Source organism: Aspergillus pseudoviridinutans (assembly GCF_018340605.1).
Source record: "Aspergillus pseudoviridinutans IFM 55266 DNA, scaffold_3, whole genome shotgun sequence".
Taxonomy (NCBI): Eukaryota; Fungi; Ascomycota; class Eurotiomycetes; order Eurotiales; family Aspergillaceae; genus Aspergillus; species Aspergillus pseudoviridinutans.
The window spans coordinates 2161955-2183940 of NW_025091283.1; the positions used below are offsets into that span (position 1 = coordinate 2161955).

Below are 21986 nucleotides of genomic sequence, written 5' to 3' on the forward strand. Positions count from 1 at the left end.
CAAGAAACTGTATTCATGGTCTTAGGCCGCCATATACCCTGTTCAGATATATGTTAGTAGTCTTGAACAAAGCAAAGAAGAACAGTCGACATGCCACATGGCTGTCCAGCGCCGTCCTGCTTGTCCTGCCTTTTTCTCTGTCTACAACAATAAGAGAGTCAAATGACACTCTGTGTGCACTGACTTGAAAAAGCTGTCCCTCTACACTTAATACTAATGTCATTGTGGACTGCTCAAATCTCATGTCTCCATCGGAGGATATGTCTGCAGTAGCTTTATATGTACAACAATGTCAAAAACGTCATTGCCATCCTGGAGGGGGGCGGGCATGCTGGTCAGCGAGAGTTCTCTTTGTTCTAACTTTATAAACACGAATAATAGCCAGGACGTTAGACATCCCTCTCTGCCCAGCTTTGGATAAGCCCACGAACAGTAGGTTCATACTCCTTCAAGATGACACTGTCTCCTTCTAGAAAGGTATTTGCATGGCAAAATGCCAATGGGGGGACCTTCTTCATGAGTACCACCTCCCTCCATCCTAAAGCTTCGTCATTGACTGTAGTCAGATCTTCATAGAACTCGCGGCAGCTGCGTATATCCGCTGTGCAGCGGTAGATATGCAAGCGGAGAAGCATCCGGCCAAGGGAAGCCTTGCCTTCCTGAAGACGGGATCGATTGACTTGGACTGTCAAATTCTGGCTCTCCTTATCATGAATGATATTGTAGAGGCCACTGCTGTCACGAAGCATATGTTGGAGCATACCGAAATGTGCCTGAAATGGTTAGAGACAGTCGCTTTGGCGCTTGATACTACTTACTCTGCTGTGTGCTTGACCCCATTTCTAGAATAGTTTTAGCTTCTGTTGTTTGTCTTCGTATAGTCGCACCTACCTTGGTGGATGGGTTGTAATTCTCGAGTGCTCGCAGTCCATCAACTCCTAATTGCTGATAGAGATTATAGACCACTTGGTCACAGAAAGGTCAGGGCCACATCCTATGCGTTTATCGGGCTCTTACCATCGGCAGGTTTAATCTTGCTGTCTACAGTGCATCCGAAAAGCTCCAGGATCTCAGGAACGTCAATCAGATAAGCACCAACAAGTTCAGCGCGACACTCATCCACAGTCGTCGCCAAATCTGCGAAAACTCCTGTCCAGGTTTCCCCTGGACCATACCAACTGTCAATGGGCTTTCCAGAGAGTGGGTTCCATGGCGGGTGCTCTCTGTCAAAGTTGAAATGCCCCTGTGAGTCCTCTACAAGGAGCTTGCCCGTGCCATGGCCGAGTATCTCATGAAGAACTACCCAAATGTAGTATGCTATAAAGCGGTGCTCCTGGAAGACTTTGCGCTCTGATTCATKGATCATGTGGATACCCCTGGCTCGTTTACTCTCTGCTATCATGCGGTTAGCAAAGATAATGTTTTTGAAACCATCTTCTTGTCTGATGTCATTGTACTATCAATTGGAAGTTAGTCAATGGCGGTTTCTCTTATGCAGGCGATCACTCACATTTGGAAGATTGATCCCCGGAAACACCAGGCTAGAGCAATAAGCCAGAACTACGGTCTCATTAGCTCTCCATGATTTGAGGAAAGGTCCCCATGATGCAACCCACTTTGGACGCTTGCAAAATCAGGAATATCGAAAAGCTCCTTCTCAAATGGGCCTTTTCCATTATTCTCCTCGTATCCCTCAGCCCAAGGTAGCTGAGGAATAATTTCAGAGGCAATCTCAGCGAGCCTGCGCAGCACTTTTGTTTTTCCTGAGTCTGATATTCCGACGATACCTTCGAACTCAGCACGAATTCCAAGGGGATCTCTGTACGGCTCAACGAATCCAAAGACAGTCTCTACCTTTGGGGCCTTGTCCTTGACCCAAACCCTTTGTGCTTCCCTGTAGGGATTGAGGTCGCCAGAAGAAAAGCTTTCTGCAATGTCCGCCAGCAGTCTCTGCTGTTCGCAATTGGCTGCGTACTTCTTAGCTTCTCTCAGGCTCTGATTGATCTTTTTGAGTTCTTCTTTGTGATCACCCCGAACCAAGCGAATTCTTGTGCTATTGGCAGAGTGATCATCGGGTTCCTGAAGTGTGGCTTCGTCTTCTTCTACTGAGGCTTGCAGGATATCATATGTTCGGAGGGTAATGTCACCTTCAGTTTTGACACTCTTCTTCAATCTAGTATTCTCGGGAAAGATTCTCGATGATTCCATCAACTTGGACACGGTGGAGACCTCGTCCATATTTTCAAGCGTTTCATCTCCAAGATAGTATGTGCTTTGGGAAGTTTCGCTGGGAACACCCAGACTATTGGGCAATGGTCGAAACAATGCATCTCGGACTTTTGCAAACATTTGCGCCGTGGTAGGATCACAGTTCGCAAGCTTCTCCAGCTCATCTGGTGAGGTTTGAGGATGGAACTTCTGATCCCCAGAGCCCTACAACATAATCAAATTATTGAATGCAGAAGACACAAGGACGTAGGTACTCACGAAGTAATTACCAATGTTAGAGAGAAAAGCCGCTGCGTAGTTAAGGAACTTTTCCACTTCAGTCATGTCCACTTGCGCTCTCCTTGCTAGCTGTTCCCATTGACCATCACAGCTATGGTGAAGGGCCATGATGAAGTCGAAAATATCGATTGCTTCTGGGGACACTTGTCGGAGAATGATTCTTGTCCCATGCCATGCGGCTCTTATCTAACTCTCAGTTTGGATGTTAAATGTCGATGTGTTCGAGTCTTACCTGGCCGTGTGGTGGGCATAGAGCTTCTCTTTGCTGGTGAGGCCTTCAAAGAGGCCGCTACCGAAAGCTGAAATATCTCGGGCTCACGCATTGTTATGGCCTCGAGAGATTATCTGGTTCCCGATTGGCCGATTGCGATGCTTGAAGACTTCTCGAGAAGATGTCAGGATGAGGAGAGTCAAGAGACATTATTTGTTGTGAATGTCACCCCGCAGATGACCACGTGAGAGAGCTCCATGAGTCGTCTACAATAGAGGATAAAATATATATTGTGCCCTAAAGCATATGCAAAGCTTGGTTGAGCTGCGTTTGATTAAATTTAGAGGCATGGCCGAGCTTATCGTGGCTTTATTACTGGCGGCATCTCCCCAGTTCCCCGCCAGGGCGGCTGTTGAAGTAATCCCACTAGCTGTGGTGGAATTTATCCTTGTCTGCTACATGAGTCTAAGTTCTACTAATCTATAGCCCATCAGATTGATGCATCTGCTTTACACTTCGTGCATAGAAGTCCAGCATATGGTGCTCTCCAGCTCCTGATTCTATTGTGTACCTTTTTACTGGAAACGACGAACAGTTATATGTGGACTATATAATACCCTATGTCAAGCGCGAGTCGGTGGTTTATTTAACTAATATAGCCGCAAGCTGGCTGCAGTTCGGCAAGATCTCGAAATATCTAGGGCAGCCTCAAGACCTTGCCGAACTGCATGCGCAGCGGGAAGCAGACATGTGGAAGAACGTGCATATCAGGGCCACAGTTCGATTGGCCTGAAGCAGAGGGAAAAGCGGTGCTTATATTGCTTCGCCCTTTCTGTTTTCAAGTAGATGATGGCTTTATTATTTTATATTCCCCAATGCCCATCCTGCTGAATACACGCACTATCAGGAAAATCCCAGCAGGCTGCCTAGTTGTGAAATATGGTGAGGGTTTCACTGGAGGTCTCATCTCCAGAAGGACTTTCAACAAGCGAACCTTTTTGGTAAGTGAAAACAAACTCGGAATCTGCATAGGTGCGTGTCTCTGAACAGAAGAGTGACCTCCAATCCCCTGGCTTCTCATAATGGTAAGCATGGTCTCCTTTCGGCACAACAATCATCCCACCAGCCTAAATGTCAGTCATGGTATAGTTCTTGGCTTGCATGGCAACTACAGCAAATGCATCGGAATTCTTCGACCCATTGAATTGCCAGGAGATAAAGCATGGCCGTACGCAGCGGCTCGGACAGTTTGAAAGAGCCCTCTTCAAGATTGCCGAGTATCTCTCACGAGGGAGTCAATCACTTTTAACGAGTTGATGCCACTGCTCTCTGAAGACGGCATTATGGGGAAGCTCAGCCACGGCGATGAAGACCATATCTCGGCTTTATATCTAATCTCTGTATTGTGGGCTGTCATTGTCTTTGGGGCGTTTGGTACGCTGCTGGCTCTGTTGCAGGTTATTTTGCAGGCTGTTCAGATTGCTTTTTCCTGACGGAGATAATATCTTTTTAACATCAGAGCTTTGTAATTCTATTAATTCTCCATTCTACTATCAAACACTTTATAACCAAGCATGTATCAGAGTATGCACTACTGCATATCGCCCAGAGCCTCCCTCATCCTCGCACTCCACTCGTCCCGCTTGATCCGCAACAGAATCAAAGGTATCCCACTGAGCAGACAGAAGAGACAGACTGCTGTAAACGACCAGCCAGTGCCGATAGCATCAAAGAGAGGCTGGGCAATCACCGCACTCACACAGGACAAACTGTTCCGCATCAGATTGTTCACCGCGACGCCCATAGTTGACCTCTTGGGCGTGAACTCGGTCAGCATCGTCATGGTCACATTGGTGAGGATCATCCCCGCAAAGCCGTAGAAGAAGTTGCCGATCAACTACATATTCTCAGTTGCCAGTTACCTAGATGCAAAACGTACTTACCGGCACCAGCCAGAATACATGCTTGTCTGCCGTCCATCCCCACCATAACAGAGCCCCCGGGAAGAGAATACCCGCCACCAAGAAGTTCTCGCCGAGCCGGTCAACAGGATGTAAGATGAGATTGCCATCGTCGTCAAAGCGTCCTTCTTCCTTCGCTGTCCGCTTCATAATATAATCCTGCCAGCGGCCGCCGATGATCGCACCAAACAGCAGGCCCAGGCCGGCGGGGATATACGCGACTCCAACAATGACCGAGCTCCACGAGTACGGCGGCAAGGCAAAGGTATCTTCGATGGAGACGCAAATGAGGTAGTACGTTGCGAAGACAATACTTGTGTAATACACGGTGATCAGGATGGGCGGGTGTTGCAGCAAGGCAGCCGCCTGGACGGGTTTCAGCAAGAGATTTACAACTCTCGTCGCGGGTCGTGTCGACGTAGCCCGCTCATTCCGCTGGTTCTCTTCGAGGTTCGTCGCCGTCTCTGGCATGAAGAACAGCATGATGAGAAAAACAGCCCATCCATAGATCACCATGAACCACTGCGTGCTGCGCCAGCTCCACCGGGTGACCAAGGCGCCGCCGATAATGGGAGCGAACATGGGGCCGAGCATCGGGCCGAGCATGAACGCGCCCATGGCTTTGCCTCGTTCTTGTGCGTCGAACATATCGGAGATGGTACCGGCGCTGACGGCCTGGAGGGAAGCGCTGGCGGCCCCGCTGAGGAGTCGCATTGCAACGAACATGCATATGTTAGGGCTGATGGCGGCTAGGATGCTGAAGAGGCCGAGGAAGAAGAAGGAGAGGAGATAGACTAGTCGGCGGCCGTAGAGTTCTGCTAGATGGGACCACCAGAGAGGCGTGATGGCGACAGAGAGAGAGCCAAACGCGATAGACAGGTTCACGACGGAGACGGTCGTATGGAGATCCTCGGCGATCATGATGAGGCAGGCTGTCAATGATATCACTATCAATTCCCTCAGCAGAGACAGTTAGGGAAGGCATACGGAACAAGACGCCACTGCTCAGAGGCACGACCAATCCGCCGCCTGCCACTATGGCCGTCAGGAACCACTTCCGTCCCGCAGGGTATTGTCGCGGGTCTTCGATGGCTGGGACGAAACACAGACAGGATAGGAATCCTCGACGAACATGACGAGAACCATTTCGACTCTCTTTCTCTTGTTCATTATCGGCTTTTTTCATGCGGCTCAGGGATTCCAGATTCTCCCCGTCCGGTGGTGATTGAGGTGTCTCGCTTCTGTGATCGTCGAACTCGGACATTCTGATCTACTTCAGTTTAGCGATTTCGAAGTCTCATATTGTTATGTTGTTTTCATCAGCTCTATATATACTGACCATACCTCTTCCTATCTATATCCTTATTCGTATACTTCAGAGTGCGCTATAATAGCGTCGCACGAGCTGTGGGTCCCCTCGGCCGAGCCAACCCTGGTCTCCTCCATAGAGTCTAAGGCTTCAGAGGATCCGCTACGCTACAGCGGCCCACATCCTCTCCATACCGTATGCTCATCTGTCATAAGGTGGTATACAGTATTAGAAATGGGCTGTTGAGGGGTTCATGAACTAAATTGTACATTCTATGTCTGGACGGGTCGGACATTCATTGCTACACTCAAAGCACCAACCCTAGGATAATACCCTGGACATGGATTGTTGCGTGAAGTCTGAGTTAGACCAGAGTCAGAGGTCTTGCATGAGCTCGGAGTGAATGACACAGTGCATAAAGAGATGCATTCCCAAGGATATAATCCTCAAGGCCCAAAACTCGAAAGGTTACAGCGGAGCTGAATGAAGTGATCCCGGCGAATCAATCAGGCCGGTATTCACGCGTATCAGCGCATCAGCTCCACTGTGAAGGACTAGAAAACGACATCGGGTCAAGACCCCCAAGGTCAGGGAAGTCAAAGTCTCCCAGGTTCGTAAAGCCCAGAAAATCCGCAGCCTCTAATTCTATCCCGGCCGAAGCCAGGCTATCCACCCCTGATCTCATCAACCTCGGATCGTCCTGTGGTCCTGGCGTGAGACCAGCTGTTCGATTGTCCTCGGCGATATCGAGACTCTGGGATCGAATTCGCTCAATCAACCAGTTAATGACTGCCCATGCCCCGGTGGTGTGCTGCCCGCGGGTTTCATGAATCGCATTGGCTACCTGCAAACCCCTTTGTCGAAGATCGGCCCATTCCGGTGTTTGAAATACAGGGCTACGAACCTCAGAAAGCACGTAAAGGATGGGGTAGAAGCCGGCATGTGAAGAAATATGCCATTGGAATGGTTCACACTCCTTGCTTGAGGCGATGGTACACCAGTTCTCTACAGTCGTGGCTGCATCCATGAATATACTTCGTAAGTCAGCAAATGTAAGGCGTTGATCGGACCTTGGGTGATTACCTCCTTCGCATGGCCGGGCTGATGATCTTCTCGCGGTCCTGGCGAGATATCTGGATCCAAAATATGACCCAGAATTTGGACTTTAGATGAGCACTGAGTTGTAAGGCCATTGATTGCAAGCTGACCCTTCTGTCGCAGTATTGGACAAGATTATCTAGTGCCGTCTCCAGCTCCGCTGCCATGGCCTCGGCAGTTCTTAACAGGGTTTGAAGTTCCGACAAAACTTGAGCTTCTCCCAAAGGTCCCTGAGAACAAGCGCGGATTCTCTTTCGTGATGCGTGTGTGATCTGGATAATGCGCCCGTAACATTGGGCGGCTGTGACCCGAAGCAGATAGATGGTCATATCTGTGAATTTAGGCGCATCCAATAGTCTGGTAGAGGGCGCAACTCCTTCTATTAGATCGACATCATCCACATTAAGAGGAAGACGCGTATCAAAATCAGACTCGTGGATTGAAGGAGCGAAGCCGTGACCCTCCGCAGCCCTAAAGTCTAGATGACAGATCTGTGCCCATAAACGGCGGCGCAGCTCAACTTGCACTATGTCAATCGTTCCCTGTGGTAGTGCCAATGGGTCACGGTGGAGGCCTTGACTAGTGGCCATGCGAATGGCAAGACCCGTCAAGGGCCACACTTTGCCTATATCATCTTCGCGATATTGGGCAGTCTGCGACTGTGTATTAGCTATGAAGGTAATCTTCCACCGATTCAAAACTCACCAAAAAGATGACAAATGCTTGTAACACCTCAAAGACCCTGGAGGTCATGAAGTCATGTTGCTTCAGGTATACTTCGATCCCGGCTCGGTACCTCAGCAGGAGACGGGATTTGTCAGTGTTGAAAGCTGCAGAAACATCTGTTTCCTTCATGCTATTAATGGCTGCATAGAAAATGGACATGGCCAGCGGCTCAAACGTGTCAGATTGATTGATGTCGAATGTCATATAGTGACAACTGCTGCCGACTGGAGTCTTGTCCAGGGAGTAATGGGTACGAATAAATCCATCAAAGCGACGAGCCAAACTGGGACGATGCACTATTCGGACTACGGGATCGACATTGGCCAGGAAAACATTCAGCAGTAAATAGCAATCTCCTCGAGTATCGGGATAAAAGCAGTACACATTAGATGGTGAGGTATCAGTTTCCCAGAGTAGATGATCGTCTGGAGCCTGTTGGGCCGACGACTCTTGCAACTCCTTGAGCAGAGATTGGATATCTTGAATCTGCTTGGTGAGCAATCAGATATCCATTCATTTTCACATAGTTTCTCTTCGCTACAAGTGTACGGGGTTCATTGTTTGCGCACCTCTTCAGCCATCCAGGTCCAGTGTCTACCGGAAATAAAGCGAGGTACTCCGTTTTCTAAGACGAGCACATCTTCCTGCGATTGGCGCTGCGGGGTTGCCGCATCTTTGGGAAGAGGTGAAGATCGATATGCTTCCGGCAAGGATGGACTTTGCTCGGAGGCTTCATATGGCAGCTCCTGTGCTTGGGCCAGGATGTCCGCCAGCCGCTGGAGTCTGGGATTGATCCCAGTCAGTGTGGAAGAGGACATCTTGGACCAAGTTGTTGATTTGGTCACCCGGCTGGGTTGTGAGACTGGTGATGGCTGAGAAGACACATAGGAACAGGCGTGATTGCCTCGCTCACATGTAAAACAAATGGGTTGTCGGCGATCGCATTTGACCTTTCGGCGACGACATGGCAGACAAGAGGTGATGGGACGAAAATAGTTGCCAGTGAAGGGAGCGAAGTTAGAGGAAGAATACGATGCTGAGGGGAGAATTGAAGCGGGAGTCGATGGGGCATACATGATGGAACGCTGTTGGCAATAACCTAGAAATTAGAAGAGCTGATGAATGAAAAAGACAGAGTATGAAAGATATCGAACCACCCTCCAGCAGCTGTTCGTAACGTCAGTCAGCTAAGAGATACTAATAGTGGCCTCAATACCTATTTGACTTGGGATAAGTTCAAGGTGGATGGGAATATATATTATGGAGTACAGCAAGTACGCCGAGAGAGAGCAATCCATACCATGGTGGATAGTTCAAAGCCCTAACTGCAGGGGTAATCCTGTAGTTATATAACTAAATTAGTTAATAATATTAGAACTCTGTCAAGGATATACCCCTGATAGACTAAGGTACTCAAGGCAGTTGTAATCTGTAAAGAAGCGTCTGGACATTCATATCATAAGGCAGAACCCGACATACAGACAGCGAGTGTCTAACAAGGACAGATGAAGAAAAAAAAGTCTCAAAGACTCAAAAAATGAATCAATTCCGATGCGGGGAATCGAACCCCGAGCTGCTGTGTGAGAGACAGCGATGTTAGCCATTACACCACATCGGACATTGTTGGAAGAATTCGGGTGCTTTGCCCTGATAATCCAAAATTTTTTCCTGAGCCTCTCTATTTGGTAATGGGTCCGCCAGTCCGTGGTTCGAAGTGGGGCACAATCGAAGTTGTTCCCGATGACCCTACTGGACCGCCTAATGTCCAAACTTTCATGCACTCTGATGATCTCAAAATACGCATGACCTTCAACAACCATCCGATGTGGTGTAATGGCTAACATCGCTGTCTCTCACACAGCAGCTCGGGGTTCGATTCCCCGCATCGGAAGATGTTTCCTTTTTCCTTTCTTTCGACCAATCTTTTTTCAATTTTGCATACTTTCTATCTAGACGGACGAAATTAATCTCTTCCTTGGGTATCTTTTTGTGTCTGTTGAATGATATTTTTGAGTGATGTGACGCTCTATCTTGAATGGGTTAAGGACAACCAGAGTAAACAGAAACCCATCATTCCATTAACGCCAAAGATCAACCATGAATCGCAACGAAAGGACAAGATGATAGAGCAGCCCAAAACACAGAGCTGCAGATATCGTAATTCACCATAAAGAAGACCGTCACAGTCTGCAACCAGTGGCTCGAGCCAATGCAGGGCCTGCATCAAACTATGCCGACTTCTGTAGTCTCTGCTGAACCTCCTCCAACAGCGCCCCAAGTTCTTTCGCACCGTCACCAGTCTTCCCCTCAATGTCGAGTCCGCGCTCGAGAATAGTCTTAGCCTCTTCCCAGCGACCCATCTCAGCCAGACACTTGCCGGCGCGCCACCAAGCCTTCACATTCGCAACAGGCTTGGAATCACAGCTAGCCTTGGCATCCAGCATTCCCTCGGGCCAGGCCTGCTGCGCCATGTACGCCTGCGAGCGGTTGGCGTACAGGCCGGATAACTCGTCGCGGGCCAGATTGACGGGTTCCCAGCCGGGGCGACTCAGGGCCATATCGATGGCGTAGGTGTAGAGCTTTACGGCCTCGGCGTAGTTGGATTTGCGATAGGCCTGGTTGGCGGTGTCGCGGAGTTTGGTAATCTGGGCGCTGCGCTTGGGATTTATGGGGAGTGGTGGAGGGGGGATATTAGGGGCGTCGAGGGCGATTAGTGAGCGGTGCAGGTTGTTGAGAGCTTGCAGCTCTTCGTTGATGGCTGTGGTTTGAGAGGCGGATTGGCTGGATGAGGGCGGCAGGGAGATGGCTTTGGAGGTCGGGTCGAGGTGCAGGGGGTACTGGTGGAAGATGTCGATGCTGCTGGCCATTGTGATGAGAAGACCGGCTGACTCTAATATGCAGGTTTGGAGATTTGCCAGGKATCCAGTTTCAGCTGTTGCGACTGTCAGTCTGGATAAATGGTATGAGTTATGTCCGGTATTGCACACTTACCAAAGCGTGGGAATTAAAAAGAAGTAGCAATAACTATCTATTTCAAAGCGTAATCTCCTCGGAGACAGATATGGTGTGAAAGGGGTATCTTTGAATGGTTGCTGACTATTTACACTGTCAAGATCGCAAGCTGTCCTGAAGCTATTCGATACGAACGGAAGGCGGTGGCAGAACCCGCCTATATGTTCTTATCAAAGGGAGATCACTATCATTACTTGGCTTCAAGACCCTTCTAGGTAGTGCCTTTTACGGGGCCATGTCCATGTTGTCCAGATTACTAGGTAGAAAACTTCCAAGTTATGTCAATAGCATGCCTCATTGTCAGGTTGACCCAAACTAAAAGGTAATTTGGAGTATCTATGAATATCCCAAGTCCACTTCATAAGCTGAATACATGCGAATCCTCTACCCCTGCTCCAAAATAGCTGCAAAACCAGGGTGATCGTAAACATCGTCAAAGGAACAGAAAATGCAAACAATTTTGAAGACGCATTGTTTCCCACGCCGACTGACTGCAACAGATATCATCGCCTAAAGCCAAGATAAGTAGATACTATCGAATAGATCTCGATAGACAAAAGGGCAACATAAGGTCATACATGTATATGCGCCTGCAACACCACTTCAAGATCAATACCGGAATTCAAAGACAATGCGCATGAGTCGAGACCAAAGGACCATCTTTAACGTCCATAGCCACTCAGGGTAGAACCGTATTCAGACGGTTGTGCATAGTGTTGCCCGTGCGCGCCGCCGTAGCCGGTGTTGTAATCATGCAGCACACTCCCTGATCCGGTAGCAGTGGGATCATAGGCACCATGCATTGCAGTTCGTCCGTTGCCATTTCCGAGGTCGTCTATCTCGCTTTGGTGAAGCAGGGCATAATCCTCGTCCTGATCGTTACGAACAGAAGCGCCGATTCCAGCACGTCCGGTGCGGAAATCATCCTCCTCTTCCTCAAAGTCATGTGCAGGGTTCGAGGAGAAAGCGGCCTTGCTCTGTGCAGCGAATGTAGGATCGGAAACAGCATCGGGAAGGGTACCGGTTCGGCGAAAATGCATGACATTGCGGAAGGACATCCAAGCGGTCGCAACAAAGAGAAGGCTGCAGACGAGTCTCATTAGCAGAGATATCGCGCGAAGTACGAGACTCGAAAGGAAACCTACAAGATCACAACCCCCAGGATCACAGTTGCCGTACTAATGTTGCATTTGCTGGCGCTGCCGTACTTCCAGGCGTCGCAGCCGCTCTTCTTGTCATCCTTATTCTTATCGCTGTTACTGTCGCTTTTGCCCTCGGACTTTCCCTGCGCGACATAGCTTGCGACACAAATCCATGCAGAGAACCACAGAATCGCGTACAAACAGTCGACCGTAGCAAAAGCATAGACGTTTCCGAATCGTCGTGCGCGTGGCCACATGGGCACTGCGACAAGGTAAATCAGGCCGGGGATACTGAGCCAACACTTCATTGGCGTCGACACATTAGCTTCAAGTCCACGCTCCTTCTTCGCTGGGAAGTACAATCAAGAGCTGAGACTCACCAAGGCCCAGTACCAAGCTGACCGGCCATCGATTCCATCACCTTTTGTGAAGACGGCAATGGTCAAAGCCCATGCGAGAAAGATGATGAACCCTTGTAACCCATGAATGAGGTTTTTCGTTCGCCCGGGATTGAAGGAAGGTCGTGATACTCGCATGTTTGCGGATGGAGGAGTGGACTGGGGAGCTGATGCTGATGGAACTTCCTAAGAGGAAGTAAATCGAGAGAAGACACCTGAATCCAAGAAATGGATATCTGATATCCTTGAAGATCTCTTTCTTACTCCCGATAAAGTATCAAGGCAAAAGGAAAGGAAGAAGATCCTTGTGGAATGCTGAGAAAATGATCAAGTGCGCTTGTTTATGCTCGGATTGCGCAGCGCAACGGGGCAACCCGACCGATGCCGTGTGGACTGCGGACACTGGGTCGAGACCCAACTGACGATATCAAGGGGAGAGTGTGCACTAAGTCGCAAATTGCGATATAGTGCTGGTTTACCTGATAGAGGATTTGATAGGGAATAATACAGAATGAGTAAGAGATGAAGATGAGCTGGAATCTGGTTCTGGTGGATAGCACGCATTAATGTTCCTAGGAATTCTTCTGCCTCGTGCCTCTGTCCAACTATATGTTAATTACCCGACATGCGTCGATCCTGTATTCTATGGATACCTTGCTCTCAGTGTGTATTTTTATGCATGTTTATGCTGAGAGAATCAATTTTTGAATGTCATCACTCCGTATTCTATTCGATCTTTCGACAAGAGTGATAATAATGCTGAATTGACCTGTATTTGCTGAGTAGCCTCTGAGCCACATTAGGTTATATCACATCTGGCGACACAACTGCGCCGCTCTACGGAGTATTTGTGGAGCCTTTAATCCCTGATGGTTTAGACGGCTTGTCTAACTCCGTAAACAATGGTGATTTCTCCTGACCTGACGTACTGTCGGTCCACGGTTGAATCCAAGCCAGCTTGATACTTAGGTCGACTGAATTACGACTCGACTGGATGACGATGCTTTTCGCTTCAAGTGGATCTTCAGAGGCGACGGAGCTAACGGGACAGAACCTTGTACCCAAATTCTCCTAGGAAACCGTTCTATTCATGGAAACATGTCATTCAGCCACGCTTGGCTTCCACATGTAAGATGTGAGCTATTTGGTAGGATGCATAAGATGGACCCATAGCGATCTAACCCAAGAGGTAACCACTCCAGTGTGAGTACCCTGGGTTATTGCTGGTTTGATAGAATCCCATTTACATGAAACGACTATTGCATCTCTTATTCGAAACTCCTTTGATCTGCAATATTCATCAACAGCTCCAAAGCGCCGCCTGATGGCCCTGTAGGGTACCAACCCGCAAAAATGCTAATCAAGAACATATGAAAGAGATAGGTACAAGAAGCTCACTTCACGCCGTTTTACCATGGGCTTCAGTGAAAACACTGAAAGCCATTCCAAAGTGTCTAGCTGGTTGATAGACATGAGCATCCCACCACCATGGTAAAGGGTCGAAAGAAGAATATCGCCAGTTCTTCCAGAAAACAAGCTGACCTGCCTCGTAAGTCAAGCGGTCGAGTAATTGGATTACTCGCGAAATGACTAGCACAAGCTGCTCATAATCGTGAGTCTTGAGTGGCTCGTAAAATCTCGATCGCTGGGACGGTGCCTTGCACATCAGGCTACGAATCCGTGTATTGCTCGACTCTGTCAGGCGCGTACACATGCCGTTAGTCTGTGCAGCCAACACAGTTAGACAGCCAGAAGGAATCGAGCAGGGTGCATCTTGCAAGAGATGCCTGATGGCCGCTGGGCCTTGCGTGCAGCCTGCAATGTGGATGACATGACGCACGGAGTTTGCATCAAACACCTCATCGACCATCAACTTGACGCAGAGTAGCCCCGTCAAGCGCGGTCCGCCTTTCATCCCAAATCTCTCCATGAGTTTGCAGATAGCGATGGCGAGCGCTTCGTCCAGACGGGACCGGCCCCAGCCCAACTGCTGATCCGAGGGACGGATCCTGATCGCTTCAACGAAACCGCGAACCACAAGCATTTCGGCAAAGTATGTCCCCAAGCGGGTCTGTTGCTGCAGCATCCAGGGGCTATTCTTGGAGATTTGAATCTCGCTAACTTCGGTGTAAGTCTGGCTGAGCGTGCGCTTCGGCAGCATAATGACCTTGCTGTTAGCTGCGGGGGAGCTCACTCTGCGCATCTGATAGACCTTGGTCGGAGATCGATGGAGTATACTGTGGATAGAGGCGCGCGATTGCACGTGGTGGGTTTCCAGCACAGGTAGATCCTTCTCGACGAGATACTGAATGAAAGACTCTGGGCGACTGAACCTGTCTGCAAGTTCAGTGTCCAAATGTATGCATTTGCAGTTGGTCCGACTCTCAATCACTTCCTTGGCCATCGCATCTTCCATGACGGTAGTCTTGTCCGAACACGGCATCCAAATGTCCACTTTCTCTCTGTGTATGATGTCCAGCAGTTGTGAAATATATTGCGACTGGGAGATATTGTAGAAAGCCGCGAGCGTCCGGGACATGCTCTCGCCAGATCGGATGAAGGAATCCGTGATGCTCGTACCCACGACCCGGTGGCCTGCATAGTACCAGGATCGTGCCACCGCCAGTCCGGGCGGGGTATCTATGCCCGTCACCAGGACGGTTTTGGGATAGAAGTGTACATTTCTCAACGCTGTCTTTCTCTGATGGCTCGGACACGAGCCCGACAGAAGCTGAGAGACAACCCCGACGATATAAACTGCCAAAAGAATGGCATTATCGAGGGGCAGTAGTACGAAAGCGACGGCGACCCATAGCAGATGGATTAGCATCCGTACCAGGTTTTGGACAAAATGAAGGGTTCGCTCTTTTGGTATGGAGCCAAAGGCTCGTCGTATCGTCCTGACGGCCATTTTCTTGAGAATAATCGTCGGAATTCGCAGTCTCTGATTCTCTCGGCGTGGCTGGTTTTTGTGCACATTTTGACCCCTCTTTCCGGAATGCAGCTGTAACCACGTCACCGTGCATGGTTACAGCTACTTGGTGTCGCTGTCATCCTGTTGTCTTCGACGTGTTACATCGGATCTTGTCTCCATTCATTGATCTTGTTTATTCTGAATTCAAAATTTGGTGCACGATTCTATAGCTGAACCAAGAGTCTCTTTGTTACACCGACAGACCTTGTTGGCTTTTTGTACTGTTTCCCATCGTCCAAGTCCGCCGTCGATTACCAGGTGGCATCAGCTGTATATGCACACGTGCTGGTGAGAAGCAATTCTCAAAGCCATTTCCAAGCTCGACTTCCACGAACTATCTTCCGGATCTTTGATGAATGAGTCACAACGTATGCGCTATTAAGTGGTAGAAGCCTAGACCCCMGTCTAGGTTATCAATGCTCAAGTGGGCATTAGTAATTCCGACAATAGACGAAACTTCAAAACATGTGGAACAGGGAATACGGAGTAGTTCATGCAACATTAAGAGGCTACAGACGGCAATGGAAGTTCTGGACTCTGAGAGATTCCAAAGACCCTGGACAGCCCGATAATCTCAATCTCCGATTGCCGAGTATCAAGACTGTATGTTTCATGCGATAACGTAATCGGTAAGCGAGTGGCCATTGTAAGCCAGCGGCCACCTCATGTATCGCATATAAAATGGCACATTTCAGGACCTCAGTATCTCAGCCAGTAATAGAGGTTTATCTTTAATGCTCAGATATAATTACTATACACTATGTATAATGCCTGTATCTTTTTTCCTGACAATTGTAGTGACCGTTTTAAGTGTTTAATACAGTGCATATGCAAATACAGCTATATCAAAATACTCTCCCYTTTTACCATAGATAGCAACAAATAATATAGAATTATAGGTCCCCTACCTGTAAAAGCATTATGAGACTAGTTTATATTATGAAGTTTAGACTCTCTTAACTTTTCGTTGTTGATATAGTGAGGTCTTAAAAAGTGCCTTTTTATATGCAATACATGAGGTGGCCGCTGGCTTACAATGGCCATTCGCTTACCGATTACGTTACTAGTCTCGATGTTCAGTCAGCTCTAGACAATCTGACAGTCATGATGTCACGGCGAAACTGAATGCTCGGGGTTAATTTCCGTTTTGAGGTAAATTGTGATGGGGGGTAGAGATCAGCGACATGTCCGCGCATCTGATAACGACAAGCATCAAAGATTGTTGTTGCCTACAATGCCTGGATGCAGGATAGTGGATATTGATAGTCGTAGGCTCCCACTTCATGTCATGACGTGCACAACCAACGTAATGGTGTTTGTTGGTAGCGTGTGTCTTGGTTTGCCAATGTGCGAATTGTTCGGAGTTAACGTCTGCCTCCATTGGTTCTGGCAGAAGCCCGAGTCTGCCTAGGTATTATTACATCGTCACTATGGGTAAACGCGGGGGTTGTCGAGTGAAATGCTCGAATAAAAGGCAGCTTGTTTACCCATTAGTTTTACTATCTTCAAGATCCGACATCTTCCCTCACATACAATCTTATCTTACAGCTCATGATGGCCGATCAAAGTCAGCGTCACCCTCGTCCCGGAGAGGTAAGCTATTTATTCACCTCATTTATTGTGCTAGGATGAACGTCTGACACCATTTATGTACAGCATGAGAGTGGGAAAGAGATCAAGCTCCTGCATTTCATCTACGAACAACCCGACATTGATGAGATCAGAGGCAACCCGCAACGGGTTCTGGATCTCATCCATAAGTTCGAAGAGAAATATCGTTTCATGAATGTGGGAGCCGCCAAAGGCAAGGTCGTTACCGATCTAATTGCTGAACTCAAGCCACATACGATGATCGAATTGGGAGGTTATGTAGGTTACTCGGCCATACTGTTCGGCGATGCCGTCCGCCGAGCTGGCGGCAAGCGCTATTTCAGTCTGGAACTGAACCCGGAATATGCCGCCATCGCCAACATGCTGATCGAGCTGGCCGGTCTGCGGGACTTCGTCCGCATCATCGTTGGTCGAAGTGACAAGTCACTGCACAAGCTGTTCACCAGCGGCGAGGTCAAGCAGATTGAGCTCATGTTCCTCGATCACTACAAGCCCGCGTACACCACGGACCTGATGCTTTGCGAACAGCTCGGCATGATTGTTCCCAATGTATCGGTTCTGGCCGCGGATAATGTCTTGCGGCCCGGTAACCCACCGTATCTGGAGTATGTCCGCAGCACGGTGGAGCAAAAGCGCGAGGCCGCCAAGAAGGGACCGATCAAGAGCTATAACAAAGAAGGCATCCCCCAGCGGACGGTCCAGTCTTTCCTGGGTGAGGGTGATAAACCCAGTTTTGAGGTGCTCGGGAACCCGAATTTAGTGTACAAGAGCACGCTACATCAGCCTGAGGGGTTGCAAGTGGGTTGACCCCATTCCCTGGACCATTACACGTTGTATTCGGCTGACATTTCCTATTCTAGGACGCCATTGAAGTGAGTCGGTGTGTGGGGATCGAGGAATAAGAGTACGCAGCGTCATCGATTCATGATTGGAAATCAATTCTGCGATTTGTAATCACAAAAGGCATCACAGTCATAGCAATCTTCAATTACGCGACTCTAATCTCCGAGAATACTTAGAATGGAATGGAAGACCTCAACATCTGCCGGCGGACAGAATTCCGAGACGGGACAGAGTCGGCTTCTGGATGGAGCCCCGCCCGGCCGATCCAGAGATGCTGTAGTTGCCCCTCGCGAGGACCTTCCCCCGCACCCAGTCCTTTTCTATGATGTCTTTGAGAATTTTATCAGCTTGCCGAAGTGGCACTGAGTGTTCATTTCGTGTATATAAGGCATAAAACCAGAATCACCTTCCTGGCTTTCTCAACTGAATCTACAAGCTTTGTTCTGTTGGTTTCTTCCTCTCTCTCACTCCTAGACAATCATCATGGCCTCCAAAACCTGGAACGTCGGTATCGTAGGCTACGGCTTCAGCGCCAAAATTTTCCACATTCCATTCGTCGCAGAAGTCCCTCAATTCAAACTCTATGCCATTGTGCAGCGCACACCCAAGCCCGAGGACGATGCTGAGAAAGACCACCCTGGAATCAAGTCTTATCGCACCGCTGAGGACATGGTTAAGGATGCTGCGGTCGACGTTGTGATCATCACCACTGCTCCTGACTCGCATTATTCCCTGGTGAAGCTGGCTCTGGAGAACGGCAAACACGGTGGGTTGTCCTTTTCTCCGGAATTTTGATCGCTCTTTCGCTGATATCCAACCTAGTTGTTTGCGAAAAGCCCTTCACTCCCACCTCCCAGGAGGCCAATGACCTCGTTACCCTTGCCCAGCAGCAGAACAAGCTGTTGGCCGTATATCAGAGTACGTTGGACAAATCGAATTCGGTCGAGAAATCCACGTTCAGGAACTGACTTCAGGTTGACAGACCGCCGATTTGATGCCGACTTTGTCACATTAACCAAGCTGGTGAAGAACGGCTCGCTTGGCCGAGTTGTCGAATTCGAGACTCACTTTGATCGTCACCGCCCCGAGGAGCCCGCCGCCGATGCTTCGAAATGGAAGAACAAGGTCATCCCGGGTGGCAGCGCCATCTACGATCTCGGAAGCCATCTACTCGACCAGGCTGTTCACCTCATGGGAAAGCCGGATCGGATCACTGGGTTCGTCGGCTCTCAGAGGGCTGTGAACACGACCGGTTTTGAGGATTCGTTCACCGTTCTGTTGCACTACAACAATGGACTTCTTGTAACTGCCAAGGCGGGTGTCGTGAGCCCTGAGGAGAAGCAGTTGAGATACTGGGTCCGAGGAGAGAAGGGTAGCTTCAAGAAGGTGAGCGATCTGATCAGTTTTGATCACTCAAACGCTGACATGGTTTCCATAGTTCCACCTCGACATTCAGGAGGACCAGCTCAAGACTGGAATGAGACCCGGAGACAACGGGTACGCCCGGGAACCTAGTGATAGATACGGTAGGTCGCATCCGGATTCCAATTTTTGGGAATCTGATGATTAACGATGCTTTGCACAGGAACCCTGACCACCATCCAGGACGGCAAGCCTGTCGCTGAGATCTTCCCAACAGTGGAACCACCTACATACGTCGAATACTATCGGAAGTTTGCCCGGGCTCTTGCCGGAGAAGGCGATCTGCCGGCCAGTGGTGCTGAGGCCGCCAAGGTCATCAGATTGATTGAGCTGGCGAAGGAAAGCTCGAAGCTTGGCAAGACAATTGAAGTTTGAATTGAAGCAAATGTACGATTTAGGACGCGCCGTGGTATTGATGGTGAAAATAGATAGCAATGATGGCCCTTTGAGCTCCTACGCCCTGAGCTTATACTACCAAGATAGGCTAAATTGGTTCCTGTTTCCCCAATAAACCTCGGGGTGGCTGCTGTCAGGTGGTTGGCAACTGCCGGAGTAACACAGAACTGCAGAGATCGTTGTTTGCAGCCAAGAAGTACGTAATTTTACGCTCGGCTGACAATACCGCTCATCATTTCTTCCCTATACAGCCGCTAAACCAAAACAGGAATTTCCATTACCAAATGCAAATCCTCTGAATGGAAGAACCAGGACAATTGCAACATCAAAGCAGGACCCCAAGGAACTGAGCGTTTTGCTGTACGAGAGCAATACATGGATGACTCTCTCCAAAACCCATACTTATTGTCACTTTCCGCGGAGATGTGGGCGTTGCCATGCTCGCTGGAGGGGAAAAATAGAGATCAACCGTTCTGGAAGTCTCAGCGCTATGGCACTTATATAGGAACATGGCATGCAGAAACCTCTCTTCAAGACAAATTTCAAGCAGGAATGATGTGCTGCTGGTCGCTGGACGGCATACTTGACAGTTGATCCCCTCTTTTCTCCTCACCAGTATTGGTTTCTCCTCATTTCAGGTCAGTTCTCTCTCCCTTTCTCCAATTTTGCAGCACTTATATACTTCCGTTGAGCCAATTGCCTTTGTAGCTTTTTTTTCTCAGTTTGATCATGTTTATCCTTTCCTTTCGTGTGAACAGCACTTGTCGAGGAACGTATCACAGATCTTGATGTTACTCTAGTCTACCGACTTTAACCTACTTCTTTGTCCCTGTGATATTTTCGTGGACTTACGAGGCTCTCAGTTGTGTTATGTACTCTGACTCGGCAAAGCCTCATCGGTGACACAGCTTCAGTCATGGTGCACCGAGCTCAGCACGCACCACCCCCCTCGAAAGGCTTTGACCTGTCTCGCTGGCACTTCGACATAGATGCCTATTTGAATCCGTATCTGCCCGCCCCACCATGGCGCTGGCTGCCTCGTCCTGTCTCTCATTTCTTGGGATATAGAGGAGATCAACCGCCTAAGGCTGTTGGCAACTTGGTGATTGCCTTCTGGGCCCTCATCGGAGCATTCTGTGGCGTCCTCGTTGTTGCCGAAGCCTCTTTGCATGTCCCGTCGTTCCAGGCACACCATGCACCCATTATCGTTGCTAGTTTTGTGAGTTACCTAACTGCTCCTGCTATTGCAACAATACTGAGACTTGACAGGGCGCCACGGCGGTGCTGGAATTCTMTGCCATCGATTCCCCATTCGCTCAACCTCGAAATATGATTGTGGGTCAGCTGGCAGCGAGCATCATTGGTGTAGCGATTGGGAAGCTCTTTGCCTTGAATCCCTATGCTCATGCCTTACCCCAAATAGGAGGAGCTCTTGCTTGCGCTATCACCGTCGCCTTCATGGCTATCACAAATACCACGCACCCACCTGCCGGCGCCACAGCCCTGTTAGCCGTCACCGAGGCCTATGAACTAGGCTGGTACCTGGTTCCGGTGGTGCTGCTGGGATGTGCGCTGATCCTTTGCGTCGCATTATTGATCAACAATATTCAACGGCGGTTCCCCGTCTACTGGTGGACTCCGCATAGCCTTGCACGTCCGAAACCCGAGGATGTTGAAACCGTCACGCATGAGAAAGAACCGAGTGTCAAACCCACTGAATCTGAGGACAGCTTCACAGATACAACTGAGCAAATAATCATCCGGCGTGGCGAAGTATTGATGCCTGACAACCTGTGGATCAGCGCAGAAGAAAGGGAGGTACTGGAGAGGGTCTGTCAACGAATACAATAGATCTACTTGTCCCTAGATTTCAGCATATAGAGAGCAGCGCTATAGCGTTATAGTGAAAAGTTATACATGATTCTCAGCCTCTGTATGGACATGTCGTACTTCCCTTCATACATCCCCATCAATATCACTCGCATAGAGCTGAAGGCTGTTAATGCCTTGGGCTTAAGGCTAGAATCACGTGCCTGGAAAGCTGCCCAATCAGGCATGGCCGCGCCACGTACCGTGCAGTGACGTCGCTTGACCAATGAGAAGCAGGCCCACTGAACGAATTTTCGAACGACGGCCACAAGGTATCTAAAGACTTCTTTATCCCTTCCAACAGCTCCGTAGTTTGTCGCCATCAGGCCTCTTTTTTCATTGAGACTAGCTTCTCAATACTATATAACATTCATTCTACTTAATCTTCGAATCTAACCCCGTTCGAGTTTCCAGTCCCACTACCGAGTAGCGGTTGAGGATTCGCCTCGCCTCCCGGAAGATTATCGATAAGGGCTTCTAATCGAAGGTCAAGGATTCATTCTTGG

General features: G+C 49.1%; 9 protein-coding genes and 2 non-coding genes across 11 annotated transcripts; 4 read left to right on the plus strand and 7 right to left on the minus strand.

Moving 5' to 3' along the window:
• Window positions 1–389: 389 nt before the first annotated feature.
• On the minus strand, window positions 390–2616 carry Asppvi_004473 (dipeptidyl peptidase III; the record flags this gene model as incomplete). The annotated part of the gene is made up of 7 exons (XM_043300426.1): window positions 390–773; window positions 819–842; window positions 892–965; window positions 1018–1456; window positions 1511–1560; window positions 1617–2433; window positions 2488–2616. The coding sequence occupies 7 exons, from the start codon at window positions 2614–2616 to the stop codon at window positions 390–392; spliced, it is 1917 nt and encodes a 638-aa protein (XP_043156361.1).
• A 1694-nt stretch (window positions 2617–4310) lies between these two features.
• On the minus strand, window positions 4311–5944 carry Asppvi_004474 (MFS transporter; the record flags this gene model as incomplete). The annotated part of the gene is made up of 3 exons (XM_043300427.1): window positions 4311–4616; window positions 4663–5612; window positions 5668–5944. The coding sequence occupies 3 exons, from the start codon at window positions 5942–5944 to the stop codon at window positions 4311–4313; spliced, it is 1533 nt and encodes a 510-aa protein (XP_043156362.1).
• A 580-nt stretch (window positions 5945–6524) lies between these two features.
• Asppvi_004475 (fungal specific transcription factor domain-containing protein) lies at window positions 6525–8631 on the minus strand (the record flags this gene model as incomplete). Its single annotated transcript, XM_043300428.1, has 4 exons — window positions 6525–7023; window positions 7073–7740; window positions 7793–8299; window positions 8383–8631. 4 exons carry the CDS (start codon window positions 8629–8631, stop codon window positions 6525–6527), a joined length of 1923 nt encoding a protein of 640 aa, XP_043156363.1.
• A 728-nt stretch (window positions 8632–9359) lies between these two features.
• Window positions 9360–9431, minus strand: Asppvi_004476. The gene has a single exon. It is a non-coding gene; the product is annotated as a tRNA-Glu (tRNA).
• Window positions 9432–9632: 201 nt separating this feature from the next.
• On the plus strand, window positions 9633–9704 carry Asppvi_004477. Its single transcript has one exon. It is a non-coding gene; the product is annotated as a tRNA-Glu (tRNA).
• Window positions 9705–10041: 337 nt separating this feature from the next.
• Asppvi_004478 (uncharacterized protein) lies at window positions 10042–10680 on the minus strand (the record flags this gene model as incomplete). The annotated part of the gene is made up of 1 exon (XM_043300429.1): window positions 10042–10680. The coding sequence occupies one exon, from the start codon at window positions 10678–10680 to the stop codon at window positions 10042–10044; it is 639 nt and encodes a 212-aa protein (XP_043156364.1).
• An 807-nt stretch (window positions 10681–11487) lies between these two features.
• Window positions 11488–12503, minus strand: Asppvi_004479 (uncharacterized protein; the record flags this gene model as incomplete). Its single annotated transcript, XM_043300430.1, has 3 exons — window positions 11488–11908; window positions 11971–12269; window positions 12348–12503. 3 exons carry the CDS (start codon window positions 12501–12503, stop codon window positions 11488–11490), a joined length of 876 nt encoding a protein of 291 aa, XP_043156365.1.
• A 1261-nt stretch (window positions 12504–13764) lies between these two features.
• Asppvi_004480 (uncharacterized protein) lies at window positions 13765–15276 on the minus strand (the record flags this gene model as incomplete). The annotated part of the gene is made up of 1 exon (XM_043300431.1): window positions 13765–15276. One exon carries the CDS (start codon window positions 15274–15276, stop codon window positions 13765–13767), a length of 1512 nt encoding a protein of 503 aa, XP_043156366.1.
• Window positions 15277–16893: 1617 nt separating this feature from the next.
• Window positions 16894–17852, plus strand: Asppvi_004481 (O-methyltransferase; the record flags this gene model as incomplete). Its single annotated transcript, XM_043300432.1, has 3 exons — window positions 16894–16932; window positions 16996–17748; window positions 17811–17852. The coding sequence occupies 3 exons, from the start codon at window positions 16894–16896 to the stop codon at window positions 17850–17852; spliced, it is 834 nt and encodes a 277-aa protein (XP_043156367.1).
• Window positions 17853–18276: 424 nt separating this feature from the next.
• Window positions 18277–19590, plus strand: Asppvi_004482 (putative NAD binding Rossmann fold oxidoreductase; the record flags this gene model as incomplete). The annotated part of the gene is made up of 5 exons (XM_043300433.1): window positions 18277–18559; window positions 18616–18711; window positions 18776–19179; window positions 19232–19319; window positions 19379–19590. The coding sequence occupies 5 exons, from the start codon at window positions 18277–18279 to the stop codon at window positions 19588–19590; spliced, it is 1083 nt and encodes a 360-aa protein (XP_043156368.1).
• A 937-nt stretch (window positions 19591–20527) lies between these two features.
• Window positions 20528–21462, plus strand: Asppvi_004483 (HPP family protein; the record flags this gene model as incomplete). Its single annotated transcript, XM_043300434.1, has 2 exons — window positions 20528–20830; window positions 20881–21462. The coding sequence occupies 2 exons, from the start codon at window positions 20528–20530 to the stop codon at window positions 21460–21462; spliced, it is 885 nt and encodes a 294-aa protein (XP_043156369.1).
• Window positions 21463–21986: the final 524 nt, after the last annotated feature.